The sequence below is a fragment of the Musa acuminata genome, chromosome BXJ1-9, assembly GCF_036884655.1.
Source record: "Musa acuminata AAA Group cultivar baxijiao chromosome BXJ1-9, Cavendish_Baxijiao_AAA, whole genome shotgun sequence".
NCBI lineage: Eukaryota > Viridiplantae > Streptophyta > Magnoliopsida > Zingiberales > Musaceae > Musa > Musa acuminata.
In genome coordinates, this window is record NC_088335.1 from 11,318,855 (window position 1) to 11,343,631 (window position 24,777).

The window sequence follows — 24,777 nt, forward strand, 5'->3', positions numbered from 1 at the left end:
CCTCTTTAGCTCGTGCGTATAGTGAAATATATAATGGAAAGTCAAGACATATAAGTCTCAGGCATGATTATGTGAGGACATTAATCAAGAGTAGGATTATTTCACTCATATTTATGAAAACAAGTGAGAATTTAGCTGATCCGTTCACTAAACCTTTTACAAGAAAAGTTGTAAGATCAACATAAAAATGGTTGGGGCTAAAACTCCTTGAATAAAAGATCTACTGATGATAGCAACTATACTCAACATTATGAAATGAGTAATGAAGAGTTCAAAGGGTAAGAACAAGTCATTAACATGTGAAGTGGTTCAGTACTTTGAAATATTTTACGAGCCTCTTCTAAAAATGTTAAAGTGCTGGTTGTCACCGAATGAATATTGAGTTAATTATACTCTTAATGAAGTTCAGTCAAGTTAGGACAAGTATCTCAAAGAGTGATAATGATACTATAAGAACTTCACCTATATAAACTTAGAAGTGGTGCTGCTTCAATTGAGAGTTGGAGTTTCTCTCATAAAAGTTCATGAACTTGGATGCGTCAAAAATCATATTAGGGTTGAGTGAGAATTTACGAAGAATACATAGATGTTGTATTTATGTGTTTGGTATCACTAGTGTTATCGTTAGGAATAACAAATTCAAAACTTTTATACTATTTGGGATTTCTACTTCACTTTGTGATGCTTACACTAAGATAATATTCAAATCAAAAGATATATTATTTTATTTCTAAATACTATTTAATCACTTAGAAAAAATTTTAAATTTGAACAAACAGAGGATTATTATAAATTATTCAAATTAAAAAATAAGATTTCTTTTCAAAAGATTTATTTGATAAGTGATTTCCTTTGTAGTTATTTTTCAACGTTTTGTGAAAATATCTATAAGTAGATATTTGAGAGTAAATTAAAAAAATATCTCTTTCATATTCTCCTTTTTTTCCTCGCGATCGAATTAGATATTTTATAATTCGTATTTGAAGATTTTTTATTGTTTGCTCAATACAGATTTTAAAGGATTGTCATATCCACTAAAACTATCTGCATCAAACCCATAGCAATCTTGTTGAGAAGAGGATGCAAATATCACTTTAAAGAAAGTTTTTATACACATTTCAAGCCTAATTATATTTCCTATAGTATTCTTGATTATTTGTTTCTATAATATTTTCATCATCTTCTTTGTTATATTTTTTAATATTCACTAGTTTCAAATCGAATCACAATCGACCATAAGTGATTTGGTTCCAATTCCTAATCATGAAAAATTAGTTTCGATTATTTTAATTTCAAATCAGTTAAATATAATAAAAAATAAAAAAAAATAAAATATGATATAGTGGTTAAATATTTACTTAGGTTCATAGCTACTTTGATAGAGTTATTTAGTTTGATTAAAATTTTATAATTTTACTCTTTTTTAATAATTTTCAATGTTTCAATTTAAAAAAAATAAAATTAATAAGTTTTCATGTTCTAAATTATTTTAAATTTAAAAATAATAAAATATTAATGTTTTTGACTAAAACCAAAATTGCACTGACTGGAACCAAGAACCAATGGTTTGGGTTCCAAAATCGAACAACGATGAGTCCCCATGAATAATGGGGTGGTGGATAGTGAGACAACTAAGATTATGGATGAAATAAGGAATTGTGAGAATAAAGATATAATCGATAACTAAAGAATTGTGAATAGTAAATAAATAAATATATTTTTATTTTTATAGGGATTAGCAACATTATCGGGTTAAATTATTTTATTTTTTTTCTAAATATTTATTCTGATGAGTTATATGCTTTGTTTAGCAATTTCTTAAATTAGTCGAGCACGAATATGTAATGTGTTTTAGGAATTTTCTTGAAAATGTCGAAACATATTTTAATAAGTTAAATTTAAATTTTGTTACGATTATTAGTGGAATTGCAATTTACTTTGTTTCCCATCCTCGGTTTATAAAATCATGATTTTGAACCTTGTTTCAAATTTACCATGATTTGCTCTTTGTCAATAATATGACATAACTCACATTGTTTTTATTGCATACAATGTGTACTAAGCTAATGAATGTAACATTTTTTTGTCAAAACCAAATAAATATATCATTACTTTAAAAGTTTGTATTCGTGGAACATGCGATTTTATGATCTTTGATGTATTAATATTATGATCTTGAAGATAAGGGCTCAATTTATATTGTTTTAATGAAGCATTTTATCTGTAAACCATGATCGATATTTTAGCTATCAATTTTCGAATCGTTAAATCCAATCTTTTATCTTTCAAGGTCTAATATCATTTAATCACTAATAGAAATCTAGACTTTCTTTAAGGGTTTCTCAAATATATATATACGTGTCTATATATAGGGGGGTTTTAGAAGACGAAACAAAGCCCTAGCCGATGTTGGTGTCGCCGCCGCTGCGGACTTCGCTGGCTCCTCCCTGTTGGTGCCCGAGGCCGCCACCTCTTCTCTTCCGCTATCGCAGGGTATGCTACATTTGTCCGGTACACTTTTCTCCTCTCATCCTCTCTCGTGTTCTCTCTTCTTCCTTTCGTCCCCTTTCTTCTGCTCCGCTCGCATCCCTTCTCCCCTCCTCCTATATCCTTCCGGCTCCTGTTCTCTCTTATCCTTCCCTTTCCTGTCATTTCTTCTTTCTCCCCACTCCTATGCTCTCCCTCCTAAACGACTAATTAATTGCGGCCTTTACATGCTGTTTATGATTATAACAATAGGACACGTAATAGCTGTTGTCTCCATCTAAATTTTTGCCCGTAAGAATGGCTATATGAGCTCTGAGATTGAAGATGCAAGTGCTCTATGCTGCGAGTTTTCTTTACATGAGCTCATTTTATTCTCTCACGGAAGGGCGAATCAGAAGCATACGTTTAAGGACTAAAATAAGAACTGTATTGTACGACGGATTTTTTTTTTAATGCAAAAACACAAGAAGCAAAATTTTGCCGAAGGTTAAAGAAAAAAGACAAAGTACTTAACCTACATTTCTTCTTTTTGTTTTCTTTTTCTAGAGTTCCTAAAGACATGTCATTGAGGGACAAAGGAATTCGAAGAACACATGCAGAGTAAACTGAAGGATTTCCTCCTCAATGGATTGCTCAACACCTGAAATTATTTTCTTCTAAGTACAATTTTTTTTAAATACATCTGGTAAAGCTATAACTATTTTAATTCTAAAAGGTTGTTTGGAGACCAATGTAGACGTTCATCTTCAGCAGAAGCTGCTAATTCCAATCCGAAATTCCTATTAATTTTAAGGTCTACGGAAGTGAAAAAGAGAATTTTCTTTCATCCAATGATTTGTCATTCGCTAGGATTTGTTTAGCACTCTCTTGCATAAATACAATCTCTAAATTGATAATTTAATGAAAATACAATTATTAACTTAAGAACATATGCAAATTACAAATATTAACAAAGAAATTATTTATAAATTTGTAGAAATATATGAATATATTATAAATTAATTTTGTATACGAATCTCATGATTTGAGTTTGTGTTTGCTTTATGATCCTAGTTAGGATAGCAAGTTTGACAACCATGATTTATCCTTTATTGTTTTATCTTTTTGGTCATTGCAATTTCTAAGGCTGGTCACTGGAGACTATTTACAATCTGTAATCAAGGATAACAGAAACTCCGTGGAACTTGACCTTTTCTTTTTGGCAAAGCATTAGTGGTGTGGACAAGATAGGATCCCAAGATCTTGTTATCGGTTTTCAAAGCCTTTACCAGCATATTTAGTTGCTATCTTCGACAAAATTTATTTGATGAAGTTTTGAATCCTCAATCTTGATAAGTATGTCGAGCTTTTGAATTTGAAACCTTGGGTAAGGAGGTTTGGTACATCACTATCAGAGTATTGTTTTAGAAAGATCTTAGGTGGAAAATTTATCGGACAAGGTCAGGAATTCTCAACCTTTAGTAAGTGGGCCTACTACACCACCATCGAACTAATGTTTTGAACCCTTAGCTCTCAATTTGACTAATTTTGTTTTTGAATGGTTCCTATTAGTCTCAAGAAAAGTAGCTCTTTCTGTCTCTCTCATGCTCAGTCACCATTAATCAATTATTACTTTGTTTGTTGATGATGACTTCTCCATTGTAAATGAACTTGTAAACTGATATATTTTTTGTAATCCTTGTTTCTCATATGAAAATGATACCAGACATGGTTTGCACACAAGTAAAGTTTTACAAATTGTCATATGACAATAATACCAGACATGGTTTGCAAACGAGTAAAGTTTTACAAATTGTCATATCTTACATATGGTCTTTATTGCTCAGAACAACTATGGTATGCATCTTTATTTTTTCTAAGCTAAGCATGTTGTCCCATTTACAGAATTCCCACGTATGAACTTAATGGTAAGAAAGTCTCTGATGAACTGCATTCCCTACATATTTTCCGCAGCTCTTTTTCCACAAAATAGTCATTGCATGATGTGGAGTTCCTTATCTGGCTTTAGTAGTACATCGTGGAGAGGATTTTCACGTGGTAGCTCTAAAGTTTGTAAGCTGGATTTTGTCTTGACGGGATTTCATTTTCATTGCTTTTCTACTCACCGCTCGCGGACTCGTCCGTTGCCAATGGAAGATTCCCAGCCATCAATGGTGGAAGAAAGTAATGCATTTTATGTTGTTCGGAAAGGGGACATTGTTGGTATCTACAAAAGTTTAAGTGATTGTCAAGCTCAAGTTAGCGTGTCGGTATGTCATATTTATAATTACTTCTGATTGACATTATGTTACTTCTCCAGTTTAATTTATTAACTAACAAGCCATATTATGACTAAAATTTTCATTTTGACATACATTCAGACATGATCTTATACAAGAAATTTTATGCTTTACAAGTCCTCTGATGAAATTGACTGGTTGGTCTTTTGGAGAACCTCTATGCCTGCTGAATTACTTAGCATCTAAACTAAACTAAACTAAAAACAGGGGTGCAGATGGTTTATAGTTGTGATTTTAAGTTCCATTCACCATAGAAGAGTAAATCCCATTATTTTTAGCTGTTTGTTCTCTTATATAGAGGCAACCTAAGTTTATTTCTGCTCATAGATAAAATTGAATTTTTATTTAATATTGCCACTAAAACTTGAGAAAATCGGGGTTAAAAAAATTAAGGAAATCGACTTTCTCTACTCTGATGGAGAAATGTACTGATGCTTCATTTTTAGTGGAAGCTTATAGAAAAACTCTTGTTTATTTTACCATTTTCTTAAACCCTTTGTCCTGGTTGCTTCCTCAACATCATACCCTCAGGATTGTTGAAGTCCATGTTGTACTTACTGTTCTCCCATCATTTGCAGTGTCAGAGCTGTTAGTTTTATCCTGTTCAACTTTCTCCCCTTCATTAGTAATCTAAAAACTCTTTGCATCTAATAAGCTCGTGTGTTGTTGCCAAGCTCAAATTATGTCTTCAGTAGTTAAATGAAAATTTCATTTCGATTTTATATTATTAAAGAATTCTCATATTTTATGTAATATTGCAATTGCATTGGTTGTTTGATCTGTTAGTGAATTCTATACACATTAAACTGGATATGTCATGTTAAATATGCAAGCTGAGAATACATATGTGATAATACTGTGTATGACAGTTTCATCTTCAAATTTGTGCCTTTGATGAGACAAGAGCTTAATCTGTCACATTCAGAAGTTGTTGCAAGGACTATTTGTTTCCACTTTTCACAAATTAATTCAATGGTTGGCAACAAAATATTTTAGAACCATTGCTGCACTGAGATTTGCAATATTGATTTGTATTGATGTACCGATCAATGGTTGGTATGGTACGTACCAAGGCGTATCGATGGTACATTAAAAAAAAAAATAAAAAATAGTTCCAAAAATAACCTGAAAAATAAAAAAGGTAGATTAGGATTTTGAAGTTAGAAATAAATATAATTTTAGTATAATTTTGACGAAAATAATCTAAATTATGAAAGGATAGTGATACATCTTTTTTGGATTTTGAGAAGTAACTTTGTTGTACATTCTAAACTGTCCTTTCGTTAATATTGAATTATCTACAAAGAATGATTTGAATTGTTAGATATGAGTTAGAATGCATTTGAGAGAGTTGAAGAGATTGAGAGAGTGATATGAGTTGAAAGAGGGGGAGGAAAGGGTTTAAAAATCCGTTCCTATGGTTCAAACGGTCAATTTGACCGTTCGAAATAGGGCGATCTCAGCCCTTGATCGGGAACGATCGAAATCCGATCGTTATCGTTCAGTATAGGTCGGTAACGGTCAAATTTTGATTGTTATCGCCCGGTACAGGTCGGTAACGGTTGGATTTCGATCGTTACCATCTGGTACATACCTTGTATCACTCGATAGAGGGCGGTCCATATATTGGTCTCTTGTCGGATTGATACGTATCGCCTGTATTGAGTGGTATGGGTTGGTATTGCAAACCTTGGCTAGCACAATCCGTAAGTGTTATCAAACATCAAGAACCATTGAGTAGAAGTGGTATTTTAATCTGTCTAGCGACACTAATCTATCTTGGTTCAAGTTGATGAACATTGGTTCTGGTAATGGTTTCTGATTCTGCTATTTTATCTGGCGTATCATCAAATATTTAACATCATGCCTTGTTGCTATAATAAGTGGAATAATGAAAGCTTTCTTATTGCTATTTGAATGTATAAAAGCCTGGTTACTGTAACGGTCCATGTTATGATGTTTGTTATTTCAAAATGGTGAAATGATGAGTTTTATTTTAAACACATAAGTTCCTTTATATATATTCATCTTGCTTATAGGCTGCTCTACTATTTATAAAGATGTTTACGATCAATCCTCATATTAGCAATTTAATTTCATTTGATGAACTTAATTATTTAGGTGTGTGGTCCTCCTGTCAGTGTATACAAAGGTTATGGTTTACGTAAAGAAACAGAGGAGTATCTTGCTTCCCGTGGACTAAAAAATCCTTTATACAGTGTCAACGCATCAGACGTGAAAGAGGATTTGTTTGGAGCCCTGTTGCCTTGTCCTTTTCAGGTAAGATAATAGTACATTTAATTATTATTATTATATTAAGGAATTCAAGACAGTATAAAACTTCTGCAGTAATATATTCGTGGAAAGCCCTTATTTGTGTAGAATCTATCAGTCTTTAAAATTGTGCAACTTGTCTTATTTGGATATGAGACCTTATGTTCTACATATGTTGTATTTCTGCTAAAAAATAGTTGATGACAATTTAGGAAAGATTTTAAAGCACAAATTAGATGTAGTTATCATTTTCATCTCTGCATGTTCTCCTTTTGGTTTTGTTAAATCCATTCAAGTCATACTTAAGGCAATTATGTTTAGGCCTAAGAAGATGGCATTTTGTTGTACATGGTCATCAAGAAAATGAAACTAACAAATAAAAGCAACTATATTAAAGTGGAAAAACTAAATATGATGCTTATTGTGGATATATCCATTGGATTTTTTTTCTCTTTTCTGAATCTGGATGTGTTCCATCTGTGACTGACACATAAAATGGTCATCTGTGTCATTGTGTTGTGAATACTAGGTGACTTCTTGTTATGTTCATCTTGCTAATGTATGATTGGGTTGTGAATACTAGGTGACTTATTGTTATGTTCATCTTGATAATGTATGATTGGGTTGTAATTAAAGATGAACCTTGGTGATTTATAAACTCGAGTCTGTTAATCCCATATTTCTTCAATAAACTTGTTTGTAATTGGCAAATTTAACATGTTTTTATTGCTTCCAGCAACCAGATGGACTTGATGATATATTGCCTAAAAAGGTGTCTTCACTGAAAAGAACAAAGGATATGGTACTGCTAATATTCTGTCAATTACTTTGTTTATGTTACTCTGATGTGCAGTTTTGCGAACTTCAAAATTTTGACTTGTCTAATTCTCTCTCTGTTTTTTAATCGTAAGTTTTCTATATGTTTTTGTCACTGGTGTTGCTTGCTTACCCATTTACTTTGCCTTTAACATTCTCATTGTTTGTCTTTCTTTTTAATTTTAATATTAATTGATTAAGATCCACCTCAATGGATTTGATCATGGAATGATAATTGGGTGAAAAAAAATTTTACTGAAAGCAACACATCGTCTGGTATGATGTCAGCAAGGCTTCAGGTTTGGGATTTTAGTCTTTTTATGTAAAACTTTTGGCCGACCATTTTTTCCCTAATGCACAGATGATCTTTTTGAAGTAGCATCCAGAAGAGTGAAGTTGATTGTTTAAGTGATTAGAAAGATTATAAAGCAGATCACTCGAAAGTTCTCTGGCAAGCGTGATTCATCAAATTCAGAGTTCATAATATGCTAAAAGTAAAAAAATATAATTTTTAGAAATATTGAAATCTTTTTTGATCATGATGGTGCTCTAATAGTAAAAAAAAATAAATCAACTTGCAGCAGCTTACATAGTTTTACTGGATTTTTAATGATGTTAGTGGAACTAGATGTCCATGTTCATTGCAACAGTTTCTGTTGCTGCTTCATTGTTAGTTTAATAGCAACCATATGCTCAATTCAAGGGCAAGTTTCATGTGACATTATGTTTTGGTGTAGTTAATTTGACTTAATTCATTGAAGTTAGTGGTGATTTTCTGCTGTCCTGACATGGGCGTGTAGTTTTAATTCAGTCTGCAAAACAATAGAACTGTATCCTTTCAGTTTTGAACTTTTTATATTTAGCAATTGTGTGCTGAGATAAACCTTTTAAGTACATTAAGAACAAATAAGTATAATGGATCTACTGCCCTTGATTTAGAGGTGTCGTTTATATATGTATAAACAAATAAATTTACATATATGCAAATTATATATATGTATATATATATATATAATGTATGTGTATGTATATATGTATATATATACATGTATGTACATATATTCATATACATATAAACATATAAATATGTTTATATATCTATACACACACATATATATATATATATATATATATATGTATGTATACATATGTACATATGTATACATACATATATATATACATATATATATATATATACATATATACACATACATATATACGTACATATACATATATATATATATACATATATATATATATATATGTATATATATATATATATATGCATTTGTATTTATATAAACAAATAGGGCATGATAAACTCCTAATTATAAGGTGTTGTTTAATCCTGCTTTGCTTGTTAAATGATCTATTCTTTCTTTATCCAATGCTGCCAATAGTCACTCTTTCTTGCTTCCAGCAATCAGATGGACTTGCTGATATATTGCCTAAAAAGGTGTCTTCACCGAAAAGAACAAAGGATATGGTACTGCTAATATTCTGGCAATTACTTTGTTTATGTTACTCTGATATGCAGTTTTGTGAACTTAAAAATTTTGACTTGTCTGTCGATAATAATATGCTTTGTAAATTCTCTCTCTGTTTTTTAATCATAAGTTTTGTACATGTTTTTGTCACTGGTGTTGCTTACTTACCCATTTACTTTGCCTTTAACATTCTCATTGTTTGTCTTTCTTTTTCATTTTAATATTAATTGATTAAGATCCACCTCAATGGATTTGATCATGTAATGATAATTGGGTGACAAAAAATTTACTGAAAGCAACACATCGTCTGGTATGATGTCAGCAAGGCTTCAGGTTTGGGATTTTAGTCATTTTATGTAAAACTTTTGGCCGACCATTTTTTCCCTAATGCACAGATGATATTTTTGAAGTAGCATCCAGAAGAGTGAAGTTGATTGTTTAAGTGATTAGAAAGATTATAAAGTAGATCACTCGAAAGTTCTCTGGCAAGCGTGATTCATTAAAGTCAGAGTTCATAATATGCTATAAAGTAAAAAAAAATAAATGTTAGAATTATTGAAATCTTTTTTGATCATGATGGTGCTCTAATAGTAAAAAAAATCAATCAAATTGTAGCAGCTTACATAGTTTTACTGGATTTTTAATGATGTTAGTGGAACTAGACGTCCATGTTCATTGCAACAGTTTCAGTTGGTGCTTCATTTTTGGTTTAATAGCAACCATATGCTCAATTCAAGGGCAAGTTTCATGTGACACTATGTTCTGGTTTAGTTAATTTGACTTAATTCATTGAAGTCAGTGGTGATTTTCTTCTGTCCTGACATGGACGTGTAGTTTTAATTCAGTCTCCAAAACAATAGAACTGTATCCTTTCAGTTTTTAACTTTTTATCTTGAGCAATTGTGTGCTGTGATAAACCGTTTAAGTACATTAAGAACAAATAAGCATAATGAATCTATTGCCCTTGATTTAGAGGTGTCGTTTATATATGTATAAATAAATAAATTTACATATATGCAAATTATATATATGTATATATATATATATATTAAATGAATGTGTATTTATATATGTATATATATACATATATAAACATGTATGTACATATATTCATATACATATAAACATATATATATGTTTATATATCTACACACACACACACACACACACACACACACACACATATATATATATATATATATACCCACATATATGTGTGTGTGTGTGTATTTATATATATGCATATGTATTTTTATAAACAAATAGGGCATGACAAACTCCTAATTATAAGGTGTTGTTTTAATCCTGCTTTGCTTGTTAAATAATCTATTCCTTTTTTTATCCAATTCTGCCAAGAGTCACTCTTTCTTGCTTCCAGCAACCAGATGGACTTGCTGATATATTGCCTAAAAAGGTGTCTTCACCGAAAAGAACAAAGGATATGGTACTGCTAATATTCTGTCAATTACTTTGTTTATGTTACTCTGATATGCAGTTTTGTGAACTTAAAAATTTTGACTTGTCTGTCGATAATAATATGCTATGTAAATTCTCTCTCTGTTCTTTAATCGTAAGTTTCCTACATGTTTTTGTCACTGGTGTTGCTTGCTTACCCATTTACTTTGCCTTTAACATTCTCATTGTTTGTCTTTCTTTTTCATTTTAATATTAATTGATTAAGATCCACCTCAATGGATTTGATCATGTAATGATAATTGGGTGACAAAAAATTTACTGAAAGCAACACATCGTCTGGTATGATGTTAGCTAGGTTTCAGGTTTGGGATTTTAGTCTTTTTATGTAAAACTTTTGGCCGACCATTTTTTCCCTAATGCACAGATGATCTTTTTGAAATAGCATCTAGAAGAGTGAAGTTGATGGTTTAATTGATTAGAAAGATTATAAAGCAGATCACTCGAAAGTTCTCTGGCATGCGTGATTCAACAAAGTCAGAGTTCATAATATGCTATAAAGTAAAAAATAATATTTTTAGAAATCTTGAAATCTTTTTTGATCATGATGGTGCTCTAATAATAATAAAAAATCAATCAACTTGCAGCAGCTTACATAGTTTTACTGGATTTTTAATGATGTTACCGGAACAAGATGTCCATGTTCATTGCAACAGTTTCAGTTGGTGCTTCATTGTTAGTTTAGTAGCAACCATATGCTCAATTCAAGAGCAAGTTTCATGTGACATTATGTTCTGGTGTAGTTAATTTGACTTAATTCATTGAAGTCAGTGGTGATTTTCTGCTGTCCTGACAGGGACGTGTAGTTTTAATTCAGTCTCAAAACAATAGAACTGTATCCTTTCAGTTTTTAACTTTTTATCTTTAGCAATTGTGTGCTGCGATAAACCTTCTAAGTACATTAAAAACAAATAAGTATAATGGATCTACTGCCCTTGATTTAGAGGTGTCGTTTATATATGTATAAATAAATAAATTTACATATATGCAAATTATATATATGTATATATATATATATATATATTAAATGTATGTGTATGTATATATTTATATATCAATATATGTACATATATATACATGTTTCTACATATATTCATATACATATAAACATATATATATATGTTTATATATCTATACACACACATATATTTACATATGTATATATATTTATACATATGTATACACACACACACACACACACACACATATATATATATATATATATATATATATATATATATATATATATATATATATATATATATATATATATATATATATAAACACACACATATATATTTGTGTGTGTGTTTGTGTGTATATATATGCATATTTATTTATATAAATAAATAGGGCATGATAAACTCCTAATTATAAGGTGTTGTTTAATCCTGCTTTGCTTGTTAAATGATCTATTCCTTTTCTTTATCCAATTTTGCCAAGAGTCACTCTTTCTTGCTTCCAGCAACCAGATGGACTTGCTGATATATTGCCTAAAAAGGTGTCTTCACCGAAAAGAACAAAGGATATGGTACTGCTAATATTCTGTCAATTACTTTGTTTATGTTACTCTGATATGCGGTTTTGTGAACTTAAAAATTTTGACTTGTCTGTCGATAATAATATGCTATGTAAATTCTCTCTCTGTGTGTTAATCGTAAGTTTTCTTTATGTTTTTGTCACTGGTGTTGCTTGCTTACCCATTTACTTTACCTTTAACATTCTCATTGTTTGTCTTTCTTTTTCATTTAAATATTAATTGATTAAGATCCACCTCGATGGATTTGATCATGGAATGATAATTGGGTGACAAAAAATTTACTGAAAGTGTATGATGTCAGCAAGGCTTCAGGTTTGGGATTTTAGTCTTTTTATTTCAAACTTTTGGCCGACTATTTTTTCCCTAATGCACAGATGATCTTTTTGAAATAGCATCCAGAAGAGTGAAGTTGATGGTTTAAGTGATTAGAAAGATTATAAAGCAGATCATTCGAAAGTTCCCTGGCAAGCGTGATTCATCAAAGTCAGAGTTCATAATATGCTATAAAGTAAAAAAAAATAAATGTTAGAAATATTGAAATCTTTTTTGATCATGATGGTGCTCTAATAGTAAAAAAAAATCAATCAACTTGCAGCAGCTTACATAGTTTTACTGGATTTTTAATGATGTTAGTGGAACTAGATGTCCATGTTCATTGCAACAGTTTCAGTTGGTGCTTCATTGTTAGTTTAATAGCAACCATATGCTCAATTCAAGGGCAAGTTTCATGTGACATTATGTTCTGGTGTAGTTAATTTGACTTAATTCATTGAAGTTAGTGGTAATTTTCTGCTTTCCTGACAGGGACTTGTAGTTTTAATTCAGTCTCAAAACAATAGAACTGTATCCTCAGTTTTTAACTTTTAATCTTTAGCAATTGTGTGCTGAGATAAACCGTTTAAGTACATTAAGAACAAATAAGTATTATGGATCTACTGCCCTTGATTTAGAGGTGTTGTTTATATATGTATAAATAAGTAAATTTACATATATGCAATTTATATATATTTATATATATATTAAATGTATGTGTATGTATATATGTATATATGTACATATATATACATGTTTGTACATTTATTCATATACATATAAACATATATATATGTTTATTTATCTATACACTCTCATATATATATATATATATACATATGTATATATATATACATATAAATATATTTACAAATATATATATATACATATATGTATATATATATGTACATATATATACATATATATATATATATACATATATATATATATACATGTATATATATATATATATATATATATACATATATATATACACACATATATATATATATATATGTGTGTGTGTTTGTTTGTGTGTATATATATATGCATTTGTATTTATATAAACAAATAGGGCATGATAAACTCCTAATTATAACGTGTTGTTTAATCCTGCTTTGCTTGTTAAATGTTCTATTCCTTTTCTTTATCCAATTCTGCTAAGAGTCACTCTTTCTTGCTTCCAGCAACCAGGTAGACTTGCTGATATATCGCCTAAAAAGGTGTCTTCACCGAAAAGAACAAAGGATATGGTACTGCTAATATTCTGTCAATTACGTTGTTTATGTTACTCTGATATGCAGTTTTGTGAACTTAAAAATTTTGACTTGTCTGTCGATAATAATATGCTATGTAAATTCTCTCTCTGTTTTTTAATCGTAAGTTTTCTTTATGTTTTTGTCACTGGTGTTGCTTGCTTACCCATTTACTTTGCTTTTAACATTCTCATTGTTTGTCTTTCTTTTTCATTTTAATATTAATTGATTAAGATCCACCTCAATGGATTTGATCATGGAATGATAATTGGGTGACAAAAAATTTACTGAAAGTTGTATGATGTCAGCAAGGCTTCAGGTTTGGGATTTTAGTCTTTTTATGTAAAACTTTTGGCTGACCATTTTTCCCCTAATGCACAGATGATCGTTTTGAAATAGCATCCAGAAGAGTGAAGTTGATGGTTTAAGTGATTAGAAAGATTATAAAGCAGATCACTCAAAAGTTCTCTGGCAAGCGTGATTCATCAAAGTCAGAGTTCATAATATGATATAAAGTAAAAAAAAAATATTTTTAGAAATATTGAAATCTTTTTTGATTATGATGGTGCTCTAATAGTAAAAAAAAATAAATCAACTTGCAGCAGCTTACATAGGTTTACTGGATTTTTAATGATGTTAGTGGAACTAGATGTCCATGTTCATTGCAACAGTTTCTGTTGCTGCTTCATTGTTAGTTTAATAGCAACCATATGCTCAATTCAAGGGCATGTTTCATGTGACATTATGTTCTGGTGTAGTTAATTTGACTTAATTCATTGAAGTTAGTGGTGATTTTCTGCTGTCCTGACAGGGACGTGTAGTTTTAATTCAGTCTCAAAACAATAGAACTGTATCCTCAGTTTTTAACTTTTTATCTTTAGCAATTGTGTGCTGAGATAAACCTTTTAAGTACATTAAGAACAAATAAGTATAATGGATCTACTGCCCTTGATTTAGAGGTGTTGTTTATATATGTATAAATAAGTAAATTTACATATATGCAAATTATATATATGTATATATATATATTAAATGTATGTGTATGTATATATGTATATATGTACATATATATACATGTTTGTACATTTATTCATATACATATAAACATATATATATGTTTATTTATCTATACACACACATATATTTATATATACATATGTATATATATATACATATAAATATATTTACAAATATATATATATACATATATGTATATATATATGTACATATATATACATATATATATATATACATATATATATATATACATATATATATATATATACATATATATATATATTTATAGATATATATATATATATATATATATATATATATATGTATGTATGTATGTATATATGTGTGTGTGTGTGTGTGTGTGTGTGTGTGTGTGTGTGTGTTTGTTTGTGTGTATATATATATGCATTTGTATTTATATATACAAATAGGGCATGATAAACTCCTAATTATAATGTGTTGTTTAATCCTGCTTCGCTTGTTAAATGTTCTATTCCTTTTCTTTATCCAATTCTGCTAAGAGTCACTCTTTCTTGCTTCCAGCAACCAGGTGGACTTGCTGATATATCGCCTAAAAAGGTGTCTTCACCGAAAAGAACAAAGGATATGGTACTGCTAATATTCTGTAAATTACGTTGTTTATGTTACTCTGATATGCAGTTTTGTGAACTTAAAAATTTTGACTTGTCTGTCGATAATAATATGCTATGTAAATTCTCTCTCTGTTTTTTAATCGTAAGTTTTCTTTATGTTTTTGTCACTGGTGTTGCTTGCTTACCCATTTACTTTGCTTTTAACATTCTCATTGTTTGTCTTTCTTTTTCATTTTAATATTAATTGATTAAGATCCACCTCAATGGATTTGATCATGGAATGATAATTGGGTGACAAAAAATTTACTGAAAGTTGTATGATGTCAGCAAGGCTTCAGGTTTGGGATTTTAGTCTTTTTATGTAAAACTTTTGGCTGACCATTTTTTCCCTAATGCACAGATGATCGTTTTGAAATAGCATCCAGAAGAGTGAAGTTGATGGTTTAAGTGATTAGAAAGATTATAAAGCAGATCACTCAAAAGTTCTCTGGCAAGCGTGATTCATCAAAGTCAGAGTTCATAATATGATATAAAGTAAAAAAAAAATATTTTTAGAAATATTGAAATCTTTTTTGATCATGATGGTGCTCTAATAGTAAAAAAAAATAAATCAACTTGCAGCAGCTTACATAGGTTTACTGGATTTTTAATGATGTTAGTGGAACTAGATGTCCATGTTCATTGCAACAGTTTCTGTTGCTGCTTCATTGTTAGTTTAATAGCAACCATATGCTCAATTCAAGGGCATGTTTTATGTGACATTATGTTCTGGTGTAGTTAATTTGACTTAATTCATTGAAGTTAGTGGTGATTTTCTGCTGTCCTGACAGGGACGTGTAGTTTTAATTCAGTCTCAAAACAATAGAACTGTATCCTCGGTTTTTAACTTTTTATCTTTAGCAATTGTGTGCTGAGATAAACCTTTTAAGTACATTAAGAACAAATAAGTATAATGGATCTACTGCCCTTGATTTAGAGGTGTCGTTTATATATGTATAAATAAGTAAATTTACATATATGCAAATTATATATATGTATATATATATATATATTAAATGTTTGTGTATGTATATATGTATATATGTACATGTATGTACATATATTCATATACATATAAATATATATACATATATATATATATATGCATATGCATATGTATATATATATATATATATGTATATATACATATATATAAATATATATTCATATATATACATACATATATATATATATACATATATATATATATACATACATACATACATACATATATATATATATACATACTTACATACATATATATATATATATACATACATATATATATATATATACATACATACATACATACATATATATATATATACATATATATATATATACATATATATATATATATACATATATATATATATATACATATATATATATATATACATACATATATATATACATACATATATATATATATATATATACATATATATACATATACATATATATATATACATATATACATATACATATATATATATACATATACATATATATATATACATATACATATATATATATATATTTGTGTGTGTGTGTGTGTGTTTGTGTGTGTGTGTGTGTGTGTATTTGCATATGTATTTATATAAACAAATAGGGCTTGATAAACTCCTAATTATAAGGTGTTGTATAATCCTGCTTTGCTTGTTAAATGTTCTATTCCTTTTCTTTATCCAATTCTGCTAAGAGTCACTCTTTCTTGCTTCCAGCAACCAGATGGACTTGCTGATATATCGCCTAAAAAGGTGTCTTCACCGAAAAGAACAAAGGTTATGGTACTGCTAATATTCTGTCAATTACTTTGTTTATGTTACTCTGATATGCAGTTTTGTGAACTTAAAAATTTTGACTTGTCTGTCGATAATAATATGCTATGTAAATTCTCTCTCTGTTTTTTAATCGTAAGTTTTCTTTATGTTTTTGTCACTGGTGTTGCTTGCTTACCCATTTACTTTGCCTTTAACATTCTCATTGTTTGTCTTTCTTTTTCATTTTAATATTAATTGATTAAGATCCACCTCAATGGATTTGATCATGGAATGATAATTGGTGATGTGCCTGCCAATACAAAAATTATAAAAAATATATAATTTTTTGTTGATGACTCATCTTAGTTACTATCTACTATTGCCATGATTCAAGATCCTAAGATCCTAAAGCTACAGTAGCAACTGAAAATTCTATTTTGGTGGACTTTGCTGGGTAAGGGAGCGGATTAGGCTACAGGAGCCCTTGCACATAGACTGATAGGAGGGGGATGGGGGTGTGTGCGGTATTGCTTGAGGCAGAGAGGGAAGGGATAGGGAGGGGTGGTTTAAGAAGGTGATGAAGAAGGGTGAAAAGAGGGTGTAGAGGATGTTTAATATAGAGAGAGAAGGGAGAGTGGAGGGGATGTTTTGGTGAAGGGAGAAGATATAGATGTTGGAAAATTTGGGGCAACATCACATGCATAGCGGAAGAACAAAAAAAATAAAATCTTAAAATTCTCGTAGAAAAGAAGGTTTTATTGTCGTGCAAAAGTTGGTGAGCAGCAACCCGTGAAATCGAAAAACTACGCGTAGGAGAATTATCTAGGGTTATCGTATATTTCTGAAAACCTATAGATCTGTGGGAGAGGATGAAGGAGGTCAACTGTCGTCTCTAACCGTGATCCACATGATAGACGCTGCGAAGATGCTCATCAAAATTCTACCCAAAACTCTTCATCATGTGCACCATGTAATCAAGAAGGGGTTGCCCCTACTTGCTGTCCACACGCCCTAAATAGGGGATGCTGTATGAGAGGGAGAGAGGAGAATAGGAGGCAACTAAAATAAACCTCTAGCCCGGGTCTTTGGTTTCCTCCTATTTATAGAGGCCTCCTGTCAACTTAACTCTAATGGATTTTACCATATTGGGTATTAGATCTTCATCCAACTACCCAATCCTCTTAAATTAGTGGTTCTCTACCTAATAATATTTTATTAGCTCCTATTGGATCTTATCCATAAGATTTAATAATTCAAGGGCTTATTGGATATCTAATAAGATAGAGGCTCCAATAGATATCTTATATCCGAACCTCTATTCGTCGCAGCGCCTACCATATGTGTGTGACCTTCTAGGCCCAATATCGAGCTGGCCGTGGGTCATACCTGTCAGGACTCCTTTTGACTCAGTGAATTATTATCTTCATAATAATCCATTCGACTTATCGATTGCGGACATACTAGGCCACTACGTCGCAGTCCTTAGACGATACAGGGGAATATAATACTTTGGATCTTTCTATGCTCAGTTATCGTGTACCTATAGTTCCTCATCCATCTAATATCTTAGAGATCGTATACTGGGCATGGTGTTGTCAGGCCTATACAGTTGCCTATACAGTTTCGACATGAGTCTCACTTTAATCAGATTCTCCCGGAGAACTCTTTCTCTTTCAATTCGAATGACCCTGGCTAGGGATTTGTCTGAGTAAGAACACATGAGATATTCCTCTCATGATATCGAGATAGGATGATCCTCTATCGACACTCAATAGCCCTCGTAAGGTTGACTACCACTCCCGATTACCGACTGTGCTAGATCTATAACCTCAAGACCTATAAATCCGGTATTAAAGAGTGAAATACTTTTATAGGACATCCTTGGTGTCTCAAGTCTAAGGACTAGATATACCACTGAGTCGACGAAATCGTTGTTTGAAAATAAGATTTCATCAACCATTCAACATTCCGTGAGCGAATCAATCAGTGAATTCATTCTCCAATAAGCACCTACATTGTATCCCTAGTGTCCCCACACGAGCAGCTATGAGATTAATCGCATTCATCATATGGACGGATATACAACATACCTGTTTGTCCGGTTATCTCGATGTCTTTTTTGAGTAGCTTATGATCGATATTATTTAGGATTCGTGTTTAAAGGTGAATCGGTCTTATTATCATGATCTTATCACGATCCGATTCTTATTGCACAGATTCATGAACGTCATAATATATTTATGCAATAAACAATATAAAATAATAAAATATTAAATAATAATAATAATAAGTAAAAAGATTGTGTGTCAAATCACACGTGTCATCACTCACGTGATTGGCTTGTAGGGCATCTATGACTAGCAATAGATGCCCCTAGCGGAGAGAGAGAGGGGGGGTTGGAGGAGTGGTAGTGGCTGAAGAGGAAGAGAGAGAGAGAGAAGGGAAGGGGGAGTGGGGGTTGTTGTTTGCTGAGGAAGGTGAAGAGGTTTTAGGGGGCACATCATCGACTACTGGGGAGAGGTTGTTTGTCATCAACAGCAAAGAGGAGAGTCGATGGTGAGGTGCTGGTGAGATAAGGTTTGTTCTTGCGTTCGTTGAACTGAATCAATTGATTCGGGTTTTAGGAAGCTCAATCAGATTGATTTGAGCCATGCAAGCGCTTTGGACGTTGCTTGGGCCAAGCGTGCACCTAAGCGGGGTCCAATTAAATTCGCCTGCTGGAACAATTTAGAGGTGCTTGGGCCTCGCCTCATGTATAACTTGTTTAGAAAGATTTATGATATTTATGCTGTTGTAAACTTGCCTTTGCCATATATAACTCGTTTATGACAGCTCTTAGAGTTTCAAGAACCATTCTCCACATGATCATTTGTCTTCTTTGAATTCTGATTTTTCTAATACATACCAGGAAACAGCTGGATCTGGTTCTGTGTCAACTGAACAGTCAAATAAACATCTCAAACAAAAGTCTTCATTGGAGGCAAAAACAATATCTCATCCTGATGTGAGTACCTGCAATTATAATGCTTGATGCATATTTATTTACTTCTACATTGATGCTTTAAAGTCATGTTGAAAAAAATCTGATATCATGCTTTTTCTTGTATGTATAGGGTGTTTACATCAGCACAGAAGTTAGCATTACTCATATCATGTAGTCAGATTGTTGATTGTATGTTCTTAAGTGGAGTATGCCTTAAAATTTCCTTAAAATTTCAATTTGATATCACCTGATATACACCTAGTTTTGTCAGATTGTTGATTGTATAGGGTGTTTACATCCAATGATATACACCTAGTTTGGAGATTCTTTTTTTTTTCCTTTTGGCCTGAACTTGCTTTTTGTTGCCTAGCTCTGGTTGTGGAACTACCTTGTGCTAACCCATTAGCCCGGAATGTTGAATTCCATTGTATGTATAATTGTTGTACCCTACATGTTTGATTCTCTTCTTATGAGACCAAGGAAGGATGGTCTCGTTGAACTCCTGCTTTGGTGAGACCAACATTGTATCTGTCTTCTCAATAGTAGTCATTTTAGTATTCAGATAGTTTCTTCATTAATTATTCTGTCCTGAAACACTGGAATTGATTCATACAAACAGCATTGATGAATCAAGAAGGTTGAAAGAAAAAGTTAGAGCAATTATACTAGGCTTGAATTAGAATTATTTAAACAGAATAACACAATGATTTAATTGTTAGGCTTTGTTTATTGTCCACTTTCCCTGAAGACCCTTTGCACTTCACATGCCATGAGCAAATTATAGTAGCATGATAGATGCAGCTAAAACATTTTATATTTTAATGCTAGATTATTCCAAGAATTGATTGGATCATTCCAAAAATTGATTTAGTGTTTAAGATTTCCAATAATGTATATGGAGGAAGACTTTTGAACCTCTTAGTCTTTTGGTTCAAAATGAATAAAGGTAATCTCCCACTCAAATTTCTCTTTTACTTATCTAGCAAGGTTTTGTGTGTGTGATCATTTTGTATTATGAAATTCACAAATTCGTTTCATATGTTACTAAATATCCGTACACTACCATTTTACATACTTCTGTACTAAAGAGATTGGTACATACAGGTGTCTTGTATTATTGAATTTGATGGTGCTTCAAAAGGAAATCCTGGAAAAGCTGGTGCTGGAGTAATTCTTCGCAATTTGGATGGAAGTGTGGTAGATATGCAACAACCTTTTATGTGGTTGTATAGTTATCTAAAGTAGTGTTTCCAGTCTTAATAATTTAAGATTCTCCTGTGATTTGAGGAAGATCTCCCGACTTCGAGAAGGCTTGGGTGTTGTGACCAATAATGTTGCTGAATACCAAGCGTTGCTTTTAGGAATGAAGTTTGCCCTAAAGAAAGGATATAAGAAAATTCAAGCGCAGGGAGACTCCAAAATAGTTTGTATGCAGGTATATGTTTCCTTTAATATGGTTATTTAGTTCTTGTATTACTGTTTCCATATTTTATTATCCTTTATGTTCATATTCTGCATAGTGACTCATTGGTTTAAGATGCTGTTTTAAATCTACAAAATTCCAGACTTCCTATTTCTTAACAATTATTCTTTGCTTTTAATAGCAGGAAACTTGTGTTTAGATTTCTCGAACTCATTAAAACTAGTCCTCTTGCCCACATTTTGTGCATTCCCATGAAGCAAGTTTGAAATGCTACTTGCACTTGGCAGTCCCTGTTGCTACCTGATTTAGGGAATTATGACCAGAAGTTTGTTTGTTATTTTGGATTATGTTATCTCATGTTTATCTGTTTGTCAAGGCCATCATGTTCAAACATTTTGGACGATTAAGAATTTTAGAGGGAGAAACTTGGCCTTGTTGCTTCTTTGCAATCTGAGTCAATCAGGTCATGGAAACCCATATTTGTAGGATAAGATTGCTTGTATAGACCCTTTCCATCTCGCATTTGCACGAGTCTTGTGTACTCGGCTGTTCTTTTTTTATGGAGGCAGGGTTTGCTTTTAAGGGTAGCACAATGCTTAGTAAATGCTAAATGGAAAGCAATAGTATGCAAAAAAAGATCCTAATATACAAATAAAAACATTTTTATAACAGAAATATGTTAAATATTTTTTTGATGAACATTAATAATGAAAATCAACAAAAAATTCGTAGAATAAGTTATAAGAGGTGCTATTATTGGTCATTGTCACTTATCAATTATCTGTTCTATTTATCTGAGATTTCACTCTTCAGTTTATTTCAGATATCCCTTTGTGTAAGGTCAACCACCACTTATTCTCCTATTTTTGTTTATAGAATCTTTGTGCTGCTTTGTCAGATTGGTACATTAGATAGAATAAGTTATAAGAGGTGCTATTATTGGTCATTGTCTTTAAGTACATATGATGTCATCTTTGTCACAATCATCATTGAAGCTTTTCAAAGAATATGGTTTTGCATGACTTCTGGGATACTTGGGAATGATGCAACTTGTATGGACACCTTGCAACCTATGACCAAATTCCAAGAATTTGCATAGGAACTTATTGACACAGGCAAAGAATGTGCTGCCATGAGACTCAAATGTCATTTGGCACGTAAAGAACTTATTTGACTGATTGATCCCATATACCAAGGAGGAACACATCAAAGTTCATCGGCAATTGGAAGAACCCACTGGAGTGTAATTATGCTCTTTGATATTGACCTCTGTTCTTTTTTTGACTGTATATTGAATTATATAGTACAAAAGTAGTCTAGTTCAGTAACATCACTCTGCTCTGCTGACGTCTTTCCTTTTACAAAATCACCATGTTACTCTTGAGCTTGACAGTTTTGTAAGAGCCAATTTACGTTCTCTCATGTTTTTTATACACAATGCTGTATTGCTTTCTGGAAAATCAGGTAGAAGACCTCTGGAAAACCAAGAATGCAACTATGGCTGCCTTGTGTCAAGAGGCTAAGGCACTCAAGGAGTTATTTTTGTCATTCCATGTCAACCATGTTAAAAGGGTAAAAGTTGTTTCCACACTTGCCTATTTTGAGTTTTAGCATGTTCTTATTAGATATAACAGTCTAAGGAATATGTTTCAATCTAAATTCCTTCTCAAGATTGGAAATTCTCTGAAACATGTATGATGGCAGATCAGAAAGTAGAACAAATCTAGTAGCAGTTAGGTCTAACATGATAAAGTTTATGCAAGTTAGTTATGTTGATACTAGTACGTGAAAGTCTGCTGCTATGAGTAAGACTGCTTATATTGACCCTTTCTAGAGTCCTGCATTGGTGGGAGCTTTATTCACTGGACTCCTGTTTTCATGGTTCATTTTGGAAGGCTGGTTTGGTTTCTTTTCTTTTTTTTCATTCTGTTCTTCACATCATTTGTGCTTCTGTGAAATTTAACATTGCATTTAGAAGTTCTTCATTTCTTGATAAGTTCTGTTTTAATTAATTGTAATATTACTTACATTAACCCTTCCTAGAGTCGCATTGCTAGGAGCTTCGTTCATTAGACTGCCTTTTTTATTGGTGTGGTTAAGCTGTGAGGGAAGGGCCATCATTTTACATATTACAACTTGCTTGTTATTGACTAGTTTTCAAGGAGATGGCATTTATATTTTTTGTTGCCTTAACAGAATTTAGTTTTTTAGTCTAGTCACCAACTTCACATTCGCATTCTTATGGTTAATATTTGTTTATTTGCCGATGATTAACCACCAGCCATTAAGCATATATATATGTTGTTTGTTGAAGGAGTTCAATTCTGATGCTGATGCACAAGCAAATTTAGCTGTAGACCTCCCGAGTAAGTGATTAGAACCATTCAATATTGAACTTTTTAAAGTTATTTTTAACTAAATGACGACGCTGATACAAGCTTTCTTCTGCAGCTGGAGAAGTTACCGAGGAGCTTGACTAAGTTTAACGGATTCAAATTAGAGAACACGGTTCGATGTGATTCAGTATCACATGTTTGGTTCTGCCTATGGTAAAAACTGACCAATGCCTAACTTGAAGACAAAGGAAGACTGCATTCGTGCATCTGCTGAAGTTTGTCCACTTTCTATCAATTTCTCGTCTAATGATGTTATGTGTAAACCTTATACCATTAAGCAGGAGGGACGACTTGATTACGATGCAGACCCTACTTTAAAGATATTCTAAGCATGTATTCGACTGTGTTGGCTTCTGTTTGAGCTTTTAATTCCCAACCGCTGTTCAATTCCTCCATGCCCAGTCTTTGGCAAGTAATGTTATTGTTTCTAACATAATGCATAAATTTATGTAATGAGCTCGAGAACTGGTTGCGTGCTAAAGCATGAAATGCCAACCACCATCTCGGCACTAGAGAACAATCGGGTAGTAGGATGGTGATGCTAATATCAGCAGTCTCAGCATTTTAGATCAAACAATCTCGGGTGGTAGGATTGTATCACTACCCACGTCATTTGCTTGTCCATTATCATTTGCCTGT

The 24,777-nt window shown here is 31.7% G+C and overlaps 1 protein-coding gene across 1 annotated transcript; it reads left to right on the forward strand.

Annotated features, from left to right (window-relative positions):
- Positions 1 to 2,392: 2,392 nt before the first annotated feature.
- Positions 2,393 to 24,533, forward strand: LOC135586916 (uncharacterized). The gene is made up of 16 exons (XM_065083079.1): positions 2,393 to 2,493; positions 4,441 to 4,736; positions 6,888 to 7,046; positions 7,777 to 7,842; positions 9,277 to 9,342; positions 10,722 to 10,787; positions 12,282 to 12,347; positions 13,856 to 13,921; positions 15,485 to 15,550; positions 17,298 to 17,363; positions 20,245 to 20,340; positions 21,424 to 21,516; positions 21,611 to 21,754; positions 23,207 to 23,314; positions 24,024 to 24,108; positions 24,194 to 24,533. Exons 2-16 carry the CDS (start codon positions 4,467 to 4,469, stop codon positions 24,220 to 24,222), a joined length of 1,446 nt encoding a protein of 481 aa, XP_064939151.1. The 5' UTR covers positions 2,393 to 2,493; positions 4,441 to 4,466; the 3' UTR covers positions 24,223 to 24,533.
- Positions 24,534 to 24,777: the final 244 nt, after the last annotated feature.

Bases quoted from the DNA above. Each gene is read 5' to 3' on its own strand.
- LOC135586916 (XM_065083079.1), top strand. From the start codon at position 4,467: ATGATGTGGAGTTCCTTATCTGGCTTTAGTAGTACATCGTGGAGAGGA. The intron at 10,788-12,281 runs GTACTGCTAATA...TCTTGCTTCCAG, and splicing joins CGAAAAGAACAAAGGATATG to CAACCAGATGGACTTGCTGA. The intron at 24,109-24,193 runs GTAAGTGATTAG...TTTCTTCTGCAG, and splicing joins TTTAGCTGTAGACCTCCCGA to CTGGAGAAGTTACCGAGGAG.